Source organism: Peromyscus leucopus, chromosome 1, assembly GCF_004664715.2.
Source record: "Peromyscus leucopus breed LL Stock chromosome 1, UCI_PerLeu_2.1, whole genome shotgun sequence".
Taxonomy (NCBI): domain Eukaryota; kingdom Metazoa; phylum Chordata; class Mammalia; order Rodentia; family Cricetidae; genus Peromyscus; species Peromyscus leucopus.
The window spans coordinates 167352865-167368922 of NC_051063.1; the positions used below are offsets into that span (position 1 = coordinate 167352865).

The 16058-nt window shown below is 52.9% G+C and overlaps 1 protein-coding gene across 3 annotated transcripts in view; it reads right to left on the reverse strand.

Annotated features, from left to right (window-relative positions):
* Window positions 1–992: 992 nt before the first annotated feature.
* The window catches only part of Lrfn1 (leucine rich repeat and fibronectin type III domain containing 1), a 16072-nt gene continuing 1006 nt past the window's right edge, over window positions 993–16058 (reverse strand). For 2 of the 3 annotated variants that reach the window (XM_028859162.1, XM_028859164.2), the window contains exons 2-5: window positions 14514–14546; window positions 11300–11354; window positions 9069–10511; window positions 993–2690 (exon numbers count right to left, since the gene is read on the reverse strand). In XM_028859162.1, coding sequence (XP_028714995.1) covers window positions 1787–2690; window positions 9069–10474 — 2310 coding nt within the window. In that variant the 5' untranslated portion in view covers window positions 10475–10511; window positions 11300–11354; window positions 14514–14546 and the 3' untranslated portion in view covers window positions 993–1786. Of the gene's footprint in view, window positions 2691–9068; window positions 10512–11299; window positions 11355–14513; window positions 14547–15499 lie in introns of all 3 variants that reach the window. The other variant, XM_028859163.2, reaches the window with a different exon arrangement.

A 16058-nucleotide genomic window follows, 5' to 3' on the forward strand; every position in this document is an offset into this window, starting at 1 on the left:
AAGAAAGTCACAGAAAGTTGGGAGGCTAGCCCAGCCTATATAGTGAGTTTTCAGGGAAACCCTGTGAAAAACCACACACACACACACACACACACACACACACACACACACTCATGCACGTATACGTAGGTAGTGTATGTGTCTGAGGAGATGTCTCAGTGGGTAGTGCTTGTCACGAAAACACAGGGACCTGAGTTCAGACCCCCTCCAGCACCCACATAAATAACACATCTATAACTCCAGCGCTGGAGGCAGAGGTGGATATTGGAGAACCCTGGAGTTCAATAGCCAGCCAGTCCAGCCAAAGTGGTGAGCTCCCATGAGACTGCCTCAAAAAATAAGGTGAAGAATGACAGAGAGAGACACCCAACATGTACCTCTGACCTCCCCATTGACACACATGAATAAGTGCACCAGCATACATGATACACCACACACACTCACACCAAATAAGTAAGTAAATGTTATATGGAATTACTTTGTTGTTGTTTTGAGATGGTCTTACTATGTAACCCTAGCTGGTCTGGAACTCATTATATAGACCAGGCTGGCCTCAAGATCACAAAGATCTGCCAGCCTCTGTCTCTCAAGTTCTGGGATTAAAGGCGAGGGCCACTATGCCTCCTGAAATTACTATTAAATTAACTAATCTCAAGTTTCCACCCTTCTGGTTATGCCAGGACATGTTGTCTAACCCACCTGGCCTCAGTGTCCTCATCTGCAGAGGGAGCCAACAGTACCCAAGTCCTAGGGTTATTGTGAGGAGAGGCAGGATGGCTTAAGGGTTCCCCACACACCAGCCACCTCTCATTCGTGTTTTTGGTTTTGTTTTTTTTTTCTACTTCCCCCCTCCGAGTCTGCCTGCCAGTTTCCCGGTCCTCACTGTCATGCTCTTTTCAGTCTGATTCAGAGTCCTCCTCCCCCAAGACAGGCACACACACACACACACACACACACACACACACACACACACACACGTCAGCAGAGCCGCCTCAGACACAGAAAAAAGTTTAATTCTGCTGCGGCGGAGGGTCCCGGCTCCGATAGAGGGATTTGGTTTTTGGATTTTGTCTGTGTGTGGGGATTCATTGTGGGGACAGGAAGGCAGAGGGAAGAAGAGTCTGGTCCTTCAGTGGGACCTGCCCGGGAGATGCTGAGGAGAGGGAATCAGGAGACAAGGACACAGAACAAAATAAATAAACAAACTAAAAAATCAAGGGCGGTCAGAGGGAGAAGAGACGACCACGGGACAGAGAAAAGGGAGACAAGTAGGGAAAGACTTAAGACGGACGACAGTGGGCAGGAAAGACGTGGACACAGAGAGGAGAAAGGAGGAGCCCCTCCCTCCAAACCAGACCAGGTGGGACCAGGGAGGGGACTGGGGCTGAGGGGGCTGGAGGCTTTGGAGGCCGCCGGCCGCGGGGCAGAATGAGATCTAGTCCAGCCAGATACAAGGAATGGGCCCCTCGCCCCGGCCCCAGGGTCCCGGGTGGGGGAGGGGACTCGTGTCTCAGTGCTGCAGTGTGGGGGGGCCCCGCCCCTCCCCGCGCTTCGCTGTGTAAGGCACCGGCTCCGGCAAGGTCCGCGAGCGCGCGGGGGGCGGGGCGGAGGGGTGGAGTCGGAGAGGCCGGCGGCCCGCCTCCAATCCCGGACGCGAGTGGGCTCGGCCCGACTGCGGCTGGCCCCGCCCCTCGCGCATCCCTCCTCTCCAGCCTTCCCCGCATCCGGCCGGGCTGGGCACCTAAGTGCGGCCCCACAGGCGTCCCGGTGCCCGTGCGCCGGGCGCTCACACGGTACTCTCCAGCATCCATTCGGTGCTGGTGAAGGCCAGGCGGGCCCGGGCGGAGCCCAGCCCCAGGTCTCCGTCTTCCCCGGCCGCGCCCCCTCCGGCCCCGTCCAGGTGTGGCGTGGACCGGTGGCGCTTTGTCCGCCGGGCGCGGCGCGGGTAACTGTGACTCTGGAACAGCGCTCCGTAGTCCCCGTCAAAGGAATAGCGTTGTTGTGGCCTCGGCCGGGCCGGGGCTCCCCCCGGAACAAGAGCTAGCGTTGGGGGCGCTGAAGTTGGAGGCCCCAAGGCCCCCGAGCGGCTCCTTCGAGGACCCGTCACGGCCCTAGGTTCCTCCCCAGAAGTTTCCTCGGAGGGCAGCAAGCATAGCGAGGTGGCCGAGCCACCCAGAGAGCGTCCAAGCACCACCTCTAGCTCAGTGGAAGTCGCCTCGGCCTCGGTCGCCTTCGCCTCGATGGCTGCAGGGACCGCCACCTCCCGCAGCGCCTCGTAGCGGTCTGGAGCCGGTGGGGCGGAGGCCTGTTGTGCGCCTGAGCCGCCGCCGCCGTTGGTCTGAGAGCACACGTGGCTGACCCGAGGGGGCGACCTGGACGTGCCTTTGATGCGACGGCTGTCCCCATCGCCGTACACCTTGTAACGAATCATGAGCAGAACGATGAAAACGAGGACCGAGGCTACGATGACGCCCCCGATGGCGATGATCATGGTGCCGCCCAAGAAGTGGGCCCTCAGTGGGCGGCATGGTGCGGGATCTCCCGCCGTGGTGAACTGCACACAGCCCACCACTCTGGTAGCTGGCAGAGCGGTGGCCCCGTCGTCGTAGACTGCCAGCACACACAAGTCATAGGCGCGGCCAGCCGCCAGATCATTCACCAGGAAGGTCTGGCTGGTAGAAGGGATCATCCTGTGGAAAGGGGTGGGATCAGGACGGAGTTAGCCCCACTCTCAACCACACCCTTTCACTTCATTCTTCAACTATGGGAAACCATGCTACTAGTGTCTCACAGGCTACCTAGACTACAGCCACCATTCAAGCCGCTCCTCCTTCAATATATTACCAGCCTTTCGGGTTCGGGGCTCAAGACAACGCCCCCTCATCTACATGCCCCGCCTTTAGACCCACCTACCGTGAGCATCACCTACTGGGACTATCTCATTCATACCTTGGACAATTGTCATCTGCCATTTAAGGAGATCAATGTTATGGCCACCCCCCCTAGTCTACATGTCGTGCCTCTATTCAGATGGATACTGAAGTCAACAACTGTTTTATCCCTGCGAGGGCAATGGCTGGACTTCCAGTCCCTGGTTTCCATCCCGCCTCCACCTCCTGAATGCTGGGATTTCAGGCTTACAGACACGCACCCATCGCGTCCTGTCCTATTGGTTTGTTTGGTTTTGCTTTTGTGGCAGTAGGGATCAAACCCAGGTCTTCCTTCAAGCATCTACCAGTTGAGCCACATTCCCAGCCATAATTCCACTTTGATACACATTCTTGCCTTTGGGGGAGTAGGCATGCTGCAGGACATGCCCCACATTTGGGTAAAATCTCTAGCTTCTGGTTCAGTTTCCCAAACACCTCAGCTACACATCCCCACTCACTCCCCTTCTAATTGCACTCTGGCTTAGAAGCCATGTCCCTTCGAGGCACCTCGGGACAGCTCCTCTAGAGGCAACCAGCTGTTCCATGTGTGCAGATCACTGTACCACCAGAATTCCAGAAATCAGTTCACTGACCCATACTCCCCAAATCTCATCTACAATCGGCTAAAATGTAGATAAGCATGGGTTTCATTTGCTATAGACCATTCTCCTCAAATGAGGTACACAGTACAGCAAAGTCCTTCTGTTAAACACCGGGGAGCCACAACTCTGGGATAGGTCCTCTTCTCTGCCCTCTGTGACCATACACAAGTTTCTTAACTTCTCTGTGCGTCATTTCCCTCTAATGGGGACAGTAGGAATCCCCACATCCTAGAGACAGCATAAGGAATGAATGAATTAGCATAGCTAAAACCTGAATTATCTAAAGGATCTCACTATGAGCTAATATCCCACCCAGTGTTCCCAGCAGCCCTTGCGGGCTCCCATTCTAAGGCTACTTGCCCTCTTCTACATCTCTCTCTATTTTTGTCTACGGCAATATCATCCTTAACAGGCCTGACCTCATCTAAATTACATTTATTAATGTGTGTGTGTGTGCATATGTAAGGAAGAGGTCAGAGGACAACTTACAGGAATCTCCTTTCACCATGTGTGTCCCAGGGACAGAACTCAAGTCGTTAGGCTTGGTAGAAAGTGCCCTGACCCACGAAGCCACCTCCCCAGCAGCATCCTCTGCATTCCTCTAAGATCCACCTTTGGGACACTCCCTCCCAGACTTTGTTCTCTTTTGATGAGCATCTCTTGGCACAGTCTGTCTTGGTTACTGCCAGCCTCAGAGAGCCCAGAAGTGTGGAGTGCACCCTGACTGGCACGCCCAGCACCCAACCTCACAGACTCTTCTCTCCTGCCGAGGACTTTAGTGCCTCACCAGGACGAGCCGAGCACCGCCTCTTCCTCTGCTTGAGACCATGCAGAACAAGTTCCGCCCCTTCTAAAAAGCGCTGCCTCATCCCCACCCACGCTTACCTGTCAGAGCTCCACAGGCCTGCCAGCCCTGGTCCTGAGACCCCCACCAAGAAAGACCCTGTCACCAGGCACCACCCTCCAGGACTTCAAGCATAGGTCTCAAAGGGCCCTTTGGTTTCTCATTAGGCTCTGTTTTCCATAGGTCACCCACCTCCGGTTGCCCTGACCCCCTTCTTGAATGAACTTTCCCTTTTCCTCTGCTAGAGCCTTGGATTCCCTTGTTCTTCTCCCCAAATAACCAGTTGCTAGGGGATCCCCCTCTTTTCAAGGACAGTCACTGGCTCCTTAAGAAAGCCTGAGCCCATGAGTCTCTCATTGGCTGCCAGGCCAGAGCAAGCAGCTGAGCAGGCTTCTCATTGGATGCCACCTCAGCCCATGGCTGCAGAGAGGAAGTTAACCCCTGCAGTGCTGTCCTATGTACAAGCGTCAGCAATGGAGGATGCAGGATAGAACCGGGCCCTCTGGAGGAAAGAGTCCTGGGAACTTGCCCAGCTGGGGGCCATCAAGATCTGCTTTCATGCTGGGTCTGGAACTTTCCCCTACCCAGACAGGAGCAGTGAAGAGAGATGAGGAAAAAAAAAAAAATCACACAATCTGAATGACTGACAGAAATACATCATCCATCTCCCCTCCATCCCTGCCTGGCAAACACTAGGTATTCAATAAGTGTGCGTTCAAGCATATGAAAAAAGCTCTGCTGCTCTCTGCGTCTAAGAGCAAATGGTCTCCCCCACAGAGCCTCAAGTTCTGTGTCTTAAAAGAAAAAACAGGCTTAGTGGTAGAGCACCCGCCTAGAATTCCCCAGTGAGGGGCTGGGGGTGTGGCTCAGTGGTAGAGCCCCTGCCTAGGATCCTCCAGTGAGGGGCTGGGGTGTGGCTCAGTGGTAGAGCACCTGCCTAGAGTCCCCCAGTGAGGGGTGGGGTGTGGTCAGTGGTAGAGCCCCTGCCTAGAATCCCCCAATGAGGGGTTGGGGGTGTGGCTCAGTGGTAGAGCCCCTGCCTAGAATCCCCCAGTGAGGGGCTGGGGTGTGGATCAGTGGTAGAGCCCCTGCCTAGAATCCCCCAGTGAGGGGCTGGGGGTGTGGCTCAGTGGTAGAGCCTCTGCCTAGAATCCCCCAGTGAGGGGCTGGGAGCATTATAGAGTGAGTACCTAGCATGCATGAGTACCTCAGTTCAGTCAACAGTACCACAAAGAAATGAATGAATAAAAATAAAATAAAGGAGTTGGGCAGCGGTGGCGCACGCCTTTAATCCCAGCACTCGGGAGGCAGAGGCAAGTGAATCTCTGTGAGTTCGAGGCCAGCCTGGACTATAGAGTGAGTTCCAAGACAGGCTCCAAAACTACACAGAGAAACCCTGTCTCGAAAACCCTAAATAAATAAATAAATAAATAAATAAATAAATAAATAAATAAAAGCTGGCAAGATGGCTCAGTGGGTAAGGGAGCTTGCCACCAAACCTAACAACCAGAGTTCCATCCCAAGATTCCCATGGTGGAAAGAGAGAACTGATTCCTACAAGATGTCCTCTGACAGGTACAAGCACACCATGGCACTAATGCTCCCCACCACACACACAAATAAATGTAACTTAAAAAATCTTAAGTGACACACACGAGAAAAAGTCATTTTAAAGTTTTTAAATGAAGTAAATGGGAGTGTGGCAACTGCTCCATAGAGAAGCTGGAAGCAGAATACAGCCGCAGCTTTGGACATAGTTTATGAAGGCTTCTGTTTGGAGCCTTGGTTTGCTGACCGCTTGTAAGAATGGGCTAGTCTAATCTAGGGAGAGCCTCTGAGAAAGCCAACAATGCCCTCAGTGTTGGACAGTCAGAAGCAAAATGAGGAAATGTGTACCTGGGGTAGTCCCAGAAATCTCAGAAGATCCAGAGTTCCGTGCCAGCCTGGGACTACATAGTCAAAGGATAGCCTAGGCTACAAGGGCAAGAGCCTGTCTCAGAAACCAAGGAAAAGCAGAGCCACGGGGAAAGCGAGGCCCCGGGCAAGCAGAGACACAGGTCAAGAGACGGGCTTTTTTGTGAAGGGCTGAGCACACTCAAGTTGTTGGGGCGACCACAGATGGGGAGTGGTTCCAGACCCTCTGATAGCCCACAGGAATGAGGCTCAGCAGCCACTCTACACTGCACAAGGAAGGCAAACGAGATGCGTCTATGTAGCCAACCGCCATTTTTCAATGCCCACTGTGTGCCACCCCTGCTGTGTGCCAGGGTCTGCGGCCGAGAGCCCCACTGACAAAGTGTCAGGATACAGGGCTCAGGCATCGATTCACAGTGGGCTCTACCCACTGGACTCCTCGGGTCCCAGGCGCCAATGGTCACACTGGAAGCAGCTAAGCTGCCTTTTTTATTGTTTTGTCTGTTGAGACAAGATCTCACTATGTAGCTCAGACTGACCTCAAAGCCACTACGTACCACAGACTGACCTTGAACTGAAGATCCTCTTGCTTCAGTCCCTCAAGTGCTTGGATCACAGACATGTGCCACAATGTCTGCCTCAGAGCTGTCCTTTGTGTTCAGGAAACACACATATTGAATACCTACTGTTTCCCAGGTAAGGATGGAAGCGAGGTAGGTAATTATTTCTTTATAAATTCTCATTTCAGGGCTGGGCGGTGGTAGCGCACACTTATAATCCCAGCACTCGGGAGGCAGAGGCAGTCAGATCTCTGTGAGTTTGTGGCCAGGCTGGTCTACAGAGTGAGTTCCAGAACAGCCAGGACTACACAGAGAAACCCTGTCTCAAATAATAATAAACAAATTTCTGTTCATTTCCATCTTACCCTTCTCTTTTCTTCTCTATGACCCACAGCCACACCCAAGTCAGGGCCCTGTACAGTGTAGTATAAGTGCCTAATGATGGACAGAGAGAGAGAAAGTACAGACAGATGGGAGAGGAAAAGACAATAGATTGATAGCTATCTCCCTGCAGGCCTGTTCACCCTAAGACCATGGTGTAAATAACTCATAGCTACTGATTAGTTTTCTTGTCAACTTGACACAAGCTAGGGTCATCTGGGAACCTCAACTGAGAAAATGCTTCTTCCATCAGACTGGCCCATAGGGAAGTCTGTGGGGGCATTTTCTAGATTAATGATTGACATGGGATGGAAGGGCCCAGCTCAATGTGGGTGGTGACACCCATGGCAGGTCCTCCTGCGTTGTATAAGAAAGTAGACTGAACAGCCATGGGAGCAAGCCAGTGAGCAGCACTCCTCCATGGCCTCTGCCTCCAGGTTCCCGCCCTGAGTTCCTGCCCTGACTTCCCTCAGTGATGGACTGTGTGTGACCTGAGGGTTGTAGGATGAAAAATAAACCCTCCCCTCCCCAAGTTGCTTTTGGTCAGAGTGGTTTTTTGTTTGTTTGTTTTGTTTTTGTTTTTGATGGTCATAATGTTTTTATTTTGTTTTGTTGTTGTTGCTTTGGGACAAGGTTTCTCTATGTAACCCTGGCTGCCCTGGAACTTACTCCATAGACTAAGCTGGTTTCAAACTCAGGGATTCACCTGCCTCTCAAGTGCTGGGATAAAAGGCATTCACCACCACTGAATGGCTTGGTCACAGCAATAGAAACCAAACTGGTTCGTTACATTTGTTTCTATTTTTCTCATGCTTTTTGCTTTCCGTTTCTATAATATATCCAATTGGAATAGTAGTATTGACATAAATAGAAATGTAACTATAAAAACATGTGTTTTATGTGCCACAATGTTTAACTGATAGAATTCATGATCAGAAGCCTCTGGAGAGCAAGTGATGTTAACCATGAACCCTGTGAGATATTTGTTGTTTGGCAGTAATGGGAATGGAACTTAGTGCTTCCCCAGCTTAGCAAGTACTCCACCACTGAGCCACACCCCAGCCCCTCACTGGGGGATTCTAGGCAGAGGCTCTACCACTGAGTCACACCCCAGCCCCTCACTGGGGGATTCTAGGCAGGGGCTCTACCACTGAGCCACACCCCCAGCCCCTCACTGGGGGATTCTAGGCAGGGGCTCTACCACTGAGTCACACCCCAGCCCCTCACTGGGGGATTCTAGGCAGGGGCTCTACCACTGAGCCACACCCCCAGCCCCTCACTGGGGGATTCTAGGCAGGGGCTCTACCACTGAGCCACGTCCCCAGCCCCTCACTGGGGGATTCTAGGCAGGAGCTCTACCACTGAGCCACACCCCAGCTCCTCACTGGGGGATTCTAGGCAGGGGCTCTACCACTGAGCCACACCCCAGCCCCTCACTGTGGGGTTCTAGGCAGGGGCTCTAACTCACTATAACTGAGCTCCATCTCCAACCCTCTTTTTTCTACTTTTTAAATTTTGAGACAGTGCCTCCAAGTTGTCCAGGCCAGCCTTTTCCTTGCAATCCTCCTGCCTCAGCTTCTGAAAGGCTCACCAGCCTGAAGCACCGGGCCCTACTCACTTTTATAACCCCATTACCCAGCCCTTCACTGGCTCATGTTGTGTTCCACAAATATCTCCTAAGCTCGAGAAACACAAAGACTGCACAGCAGAAAACAAGGAAGCAACTCCAGGCCTATCCATCTCAGCAAGGTCAAGGGGATAGATGAGCAGACGGACGGAGGGAGGAAAGGATGCTCGAGTTGGAGAGGAGGTCCTGGGACTGCAGCCCCGCACTCACCTGTAGACTAGAGAGTCATCCGCAGAGCTGTTGTATTGCACTTGGTACATGCGGATGCCAGGCACTGGCCTCTGAGCCGGCCAGCGGATGAGCACAGAGCTGGACGTGAGTTCAGCAGCCACAAGCCGTCGTTCAGTGGCTGAGTCGTTGGCACCAGGTCTGCCTGGTGTGGCGATGTCAGAAGAACCAGGCTCAGTGAGAGGTGGCGGGGCAGCAGGCGGGGGCGCCATCAGTGGCAGAGGTACCACACATACCTCCACCGGGGCAGTGGCTTCCCCGGCAGCATTGGAGGCTATGCAAGTAAAGGTACCGCTGTCCCTCAAGGTGGTGATGGTCACATCCAGCGTTCCATCCCCACGGACTCGGGTCCGGCTGGAGTTCCCCAGCAGTCGCCCATCAGGGGCCACCCAATGCACCACGGGCTCAGGGTCACCCACCGCCCGGCAGCGCAGACTGACAGCCTGGCCCTCCACCACCAGGGCCTTGCCTCCTGCCTGCCTCGTGATGAGCGGTGGCTCACATAGAAATTCCTCCTCGGGGATGGACCAGAAGTAGCGGTCAGTGAGATGCTCGGGCGTGGCGCATGTCTCCAAGTCATCCTCTCTGGTCAGGCGCCGCAGCCAGAGCAGTTCACAGTTGCAGTGCAGCGGGTTGCCACCGAAGCTCACGGTCAGTGGGGTGGGTGGCTTGGGCCCACCGCCCTGGGACCTCAGGAAGAGCCCGTCGGGGGGCAGTTTGTGCAGACGGTTAGAGGTCATGTCCAAGCGCACGAGTTTGTGCAGCTGCACAAAGGTGCCCTCCGCAATATGATCGATGAGATTGTGGTCCAGCGTGAGGGTGTTCAAGTTCACCATCTGGCCCACCGCCTCCCACGGCAATGCCTCTAGGTTGTTGTAGGACAGATCCAGGTCCTCCACGGTGGACAGGAAGGCGTCGAAAGCTGCGGACTCCACCTTACGGATCTGATTGTTGCCGAGGATCAAGTGGCGGAGGTTACCCAAGCCCCGGAGCTGGTCCCCGCGCACCTCTGCGAGGCGGTTACTGTCGAGGTGCAGGGCCCGGAGAGCACGGAGGTCAGCAAAGGCACCGGCTGCCACCTGACCAATAGTGTTGCGGGACAGGGTGAGGTGGACCAGGCTGGTCATGTTGGCGAAGTCTCGACGACGCACAGCCGCAATGAAGTTGTCGGTGAGCCGCAGCTCTACCACGCGCCTGTCAATGGCGGGCGGCACAAAGAGCAGGCCGGTCTTGGCACACAGCATGGTCAGTGTAGGTGCCACGTTCTGGCAGATGCAGCGACCGGGGCAGGGCTGGCCGCGAGATGCCCCTGCCCAGAGCAGCAGCAGAAAAGGGAGAGCAGCAGGTGGTGGCGAGAGAAGCCCAGAGGAGAAGGAGCCTGGAGCCATGGTGCAGAGGGGAGGCGGGAGAAGCAGGAGGTGAGACCTGGAGGGGAAAATGATAGTCAGGCAGGATACCTGGACCTGCCTTGGTCACCACCCTTAAAACCCTGGCATGTGCTGGTGAACGTCAAACTGTATCCTTTAACTCCCAGTGAATGAGTTCTGGACAACAGACTTCAAAGCGGCTGGTAAAATGGCCAACCTTTTCTTTCTTTTCCTTCCTTCCTTCCTTCCTTCCTTCCTTCCTTCCTTCCTTCCTTCCTTCCTTCCTTCCTTCCTTTCTCTCTCTCTCTCTCTTTCTTTCTTCTCTCTCTCTCTCTCTCTCTCTCTCTCTCTCTCTCTCTCTCTCCCTCTCTCTCATTCTCTCTTCTCTAGACAGGGTCTTACTATGTAGCCTCAGCTGGTCTGAACTCACTTTGTAGCCCAGCCTGGCCTCAAACTCACGCAGATCAGCCTGCCTCAGCCTCTCAAGAGCTAGGATTAAAGGTGTAGGCTGCCATCTGGCCTTTCTTTTTCCTAGACAAAGTGTCACTGTATCCCAGGTTGGCTTTGAATTCATGATCCTCCTGTGTCTGCCTTCTAAGTGCTAGGATTACAGATCTGGACCAAAACACCCAGATCTGATTACAAAATTTCCCATAGTAATTGACAAATCACCTTTGTGTTCCTCCAAAGTCTTCTTTCCTCCCACCTCTGTCAGGGCTCTAGGAGCTCCCCAACTGCCCATGACCTCCCAGCCCACCAGATATCCTGAAATCACTGTTGGCTGAAATTCAGGAACAAGGAGGTCAAACACACATTCTTAGTTCGAATTCCAGCTGTGACACTTACTAGCTGTGTGACCTCGGGCACGTGTCTGAACCTCTCTGAATCTCGGTTTCTTCATCTGTAAAACGGAGAGAAGGAACAGGCTTTATTTTGGTGAGGATTATGTGAGGATTATGTACACTCATGAGCACCACTGTTAGAACAGCACCTGGCATGTACAATTTAACACATACTAAAAATTATTGCTGCAACATCACTGGGTGCCTAATGCATAACAAGCACAGAACTGTGGGCCCTTTCATTTTAAATATTATTACTATTGTGTATGTGTGGCAGGGTCAGGGGACAACTTTCTGGAACTGGTTCCTTCATCCCACCTTCATGTGGCTTCCGGGAATCGCACTTAGGTTGCTAGAATTGTGCAGCAAGCTCCTTCACATGGTGAGCCATCTTGCTGGCCTAGAAGTGCTTTAAAATCAACCACATTTGAGTACTAATTCCAGTTCTCTCATTTACTAACTCTAGAAGACCACAGTAATGATTCCCATACCTAAGCCATAATTTCTTTATTTTTCTCCCTTTTAAAAATTTTTGTTGTTATTTTTCACTTGTTTGTGACACAGTGGTATTATTATGTCGCCCAGGCTGGTTTAAGTCACAAATCTCCCCAAAAGCAAGTTTTGTTGTTGTTATTGAGACAAGGTCTCACTGAGTAGACCAGACTGGCCTTGAATTCAGAGATCCACCTGCCTCTGCCTCCCATGTCCTGGGATTAAGGGTGTGCACCACATCTATCTTGTTCTTTAAGACAGGATAGTATGTAGTCACACTGTTCTAGAACCTGCTATACGGTTGAGGCTAGCCTTGAAATCTTGGTCCTCCTCCTTCAGCCTTCCAAGTACTGGGATCACACATGCGTGCTACCACACCCGGACAGGCCAACATTTCTTGACTTTGTATGCTAAGACAATAACATCTTCACACTGAGTTTATGCATGGGAACCACTGAGTACGCTGCCTAACACACAGTAAGCACTCAATGAATGCTAAGTCCTCCACCTAAGTTGGTGGAAAACAAACAAAAAAGGCAAAAACAAACAAACAAACAAACAAACAAAAAAACAAACCAAAAAATGGAAAAGGTGGGAAGAGTTGAGAAAAAAGCATCAGAGTTTCTCATCCCAGTCTGGGGAAGTCCTCCTCTGAGTATGGTTTCTTTCTAGGTTCAGCTGCCCTCCTGAGCGGGGTGACCGGTACCAACAGTAGGTACACAGGAGGTCCATACATGCCTACAGGCGCATGCATGCGCATGCACACACACACACACACACACACACACACACACACACACACACACTATGCCTCTGCTCCAGGCAAAACCTCCCGGCGGGGATTCCCCCTCCAGCAGCTGCAGCCCACGACCTGTCAGCTCCCATCACAACACAGGGTGGGCGGTAGAGGGGGGTAAAGAGGAAAGGATGGGAAGGGGGCGTCCTTGAAGCTATTTCACCCCTCCCTGCCCTGGCCCTAGCCCCTGCTGACCAACCTCCAAGGAATCTATGTGGGGTGGTGGCCATATGTGACCTTGATCTTCTTGCCCAGGGGAAGAAGATTGGGACCAAGAAAGCTGGAGAAAGGCTGAGAGAGAATCAGAAGGAAGCAAGTCGGGGAGAGATGGACTGAAAGACAGCAGGGCAAAAAGAGAAAATAGCTTCCCAAGGCGGTGAAGTAGGTTCTGGTACAGCTCAGCAGAACATGTGCCTGGAATCCCCCAATGAAGGCCTGGGGGCGGGGCTTGGTAGTAGAGCACCTGCCTAGAATCCAGCCATGAGGGGCTGGGGGCGTGGCTCAGTGGTGGCAGGCAGCTGTAATCCCAGCACTCAAGAGGTTCAAAGATGTGGGCCAGCCTGGGTTACATATGAAGACCCTGTCTCAAGAAACCAAGAGGAGATGAAGTCAGGTAACAGTGGAACAAAGGGGAAAAAAAAAACCTGAGTGAAGAAGAAAATGCATCAAACAGACTGAGCCAGAGATGGATAGAAGAGGCGGGGGAGAGGAAAGAGTTAGAGAGACGAAATAGAGGAGGAGAGAAACAGGGATAGAAGGAGACGGAGATGGGCTGGAGAGAGGCTGAGGCAGGGCTAGGGTAGCACATCTCTGTGCACCCCCATCTCCATTCTGCCTTCTTCTCCCTCTAGTTCTGCACTGACTCGAAGCCCAGGTCTGGAAGGTGGGCCTCCACCAGCAGGAGCCCTGCGGGACACCTGCTTGCTTTGGGTCTCCAGGGCCCAGAACCAATTCTATGAAACAAGCACGGGGTTTCTCCTGGCAGAGCCGCAGCAGACTCGTAGGAAAGACAGTGGTAACGAGAACAGCTACCGGTCACCCAAAGGCACCGTGGCACCTCGGGTTAGAATCCCATCCCTCTGCGAGGGTTCGCACCCCAAGTCCCAGTTGTGTGTTGCTTCGATGAAACACCACCTCCCCCTATGCCTCCCTGTGCTCATGTGTGACAATGATGACCCCTAGCTACCTCACAGGGCTTTGGGGAGGGCTCAGGAAGAACATTTTGTAACATGCTTAGCTTGGCTTCAGACCTCATAAACGCTACATCAATGTTAGATGATACTAACACTGTGTGTGTGTGTGTGTGTGTGTGTATGTGTGTGCGCACGCCTGAGATGCTGCGGATGGAACCCAGGGCCTTGCGCATGCTAAGCAAATGTGCTGTGGCTAAGCCACACCTCCTGCTCCTTCACTAATGGATTCTAGGCAGGTGCTCTACAGGTGAGCTATTGCCCCTCCTTCTTTTCTTCTCCTCCTCCTTTTTCTGAAACTGGGTCTCACTGTGTAGCCCAGGCTGGCACCAAACTCATAATTCTCCTGCCTCAGCCCACTGACTGCTTGGATGACAGGCCTGAATCACCATCGTGCAGGGGTTATTCCATGCCTAGAAACACTTGTGGATCCTTACTGATAAAATGGGACCCCACCTTCGTGACCACCTTACCTATCTTGAGAGACATCATATCTTGACATATGGGGCCCCTCTGAGCCTCCTGACCACCATGAAATGAACCCTTACCCAACTACAATGCTCACAGGCTTATCTCTACTCTTCAGTGGGAATGGGCACCTGCCTCCCTGGACACCGTGGTCTTCTGCACCCGGGTACACTGGTAGAGCTCTGGCCTGGGCAGTGTGCTATCACCCCAGTCTCTTCCCCAGCCCAAGGCACACCCCACATCCCTCATCCGGTGCATGGCACTATACTCACCTCTCTTCAAGGAGTCAGGGCCTGGGCCGGTACCTGCAAAAGAACAAAACCACCATTGGCCTCTTCCAGCTTCTTTCTAGGCATCAAGGCCTACCTTGGAGACCACCTGAGCCAAGGGAATCCCTAGAGTGATCACTTTCTCAGGCTCCCTGCTACAGGATCTTCAGACTGGGCCTCAGGACTGTTCACCCTCCAAACCCCAGGAGTCCAGGATGTGAGCTTTGCCCTCTGGTGTCTCAGGAGCGCTGACCCTTACCCCCTCCCTGACCTGTATCAGTTTCCTGGAGCATGGAATCTACCCACCCCTCTTAGCAGCCCTAGATTTCTAAATTCCCAGGCTTCTCTTTTTGAGACCCAAGAGCCTGGACCAGACATTTTATCCTTTAGAACTCAAGAGTTCTCAAATGGGCTCCCCAACTTCAAAGACATCAGTGGCATCCAGAGTGCAGAGCATCAGGGGGTCCCTATCATGCCATCGCATCTCAATCCACGTTAACATTGGTGAGCCCATGCCAATCCATGAGTCTCAGTCCAAACTCTACAGGGGTACACCACCCCAGTCTGGGTGCTCCCTGCCCTGCAGGGTACTGAGCCCAGGACATAGTCACATCTGTGTTCCAGGACCACAGACTATGCCTTGGCATGCTACCTACAGCTCACACTTGCTAGACCCAGAAGCAGAGTCACTCCTGCGCCCAAGGCACAGGCGCGTGTATCTTGTAGACACATGTATCTACATGCCTAAACATACAGAACCTGGTCCCCAGAGACTAAAGTAGAAAAGGACTTCCAAGAGAGACACGCAGCCCTCAAGGTTGACATACCTGCGCACACACACACACACACACACACACACACAGGCTCTCCTTTGCACATGCACAGATGCACAGATACAGAGAGACCTGTGTGCCCCTTATCAGACAACTAGACACTTGCATCTCTATAACCCTTGTCAATACACAGTGGCTCACACACACAAGACTCACCTGCACAATGAAAGATACATAGGTGCACACTCTTTCACACCCAAACACATTCATGCAACTTCACATATTCCCACCATGCAGTCATAGAGCAGACAGAACACCAACAGACACATGCAGGTTCAGCAGCACACACTCCACATGTGCACACAGAACCCTTAGCACGAACACACACTGACAAAGCTGGGAGCCGGGAGCAAGCACACAGGCACTTCGTAGGCACTCTGAGAGGCTCACGCATCACAGACACACTCACGCCACAGTCCCAGGAGGAACTAGCACACTTGTAAATGCACACAAAACACCAAAGCACCGAGCACAGTCGACAGACCGACCAGCTTCACACTCAGTGTCACTGATAGCCGTTCCTCAGGGCCCTGCACTCTGCCCCACCTACTTCCCAGGCCAAACACATCTAACACCCTCCCAGTCCTTTTACACCCCGCCCCAAAAAGAACCAAGTACAAGCCAGGGTCAAAGGTCATAGTTCAGCAGGTGGGACCTCGTAGGGATGGGAAGGGGCTGAGTCCCAAAGCCGGGTTCTCAAAAGATTCTGCCATCA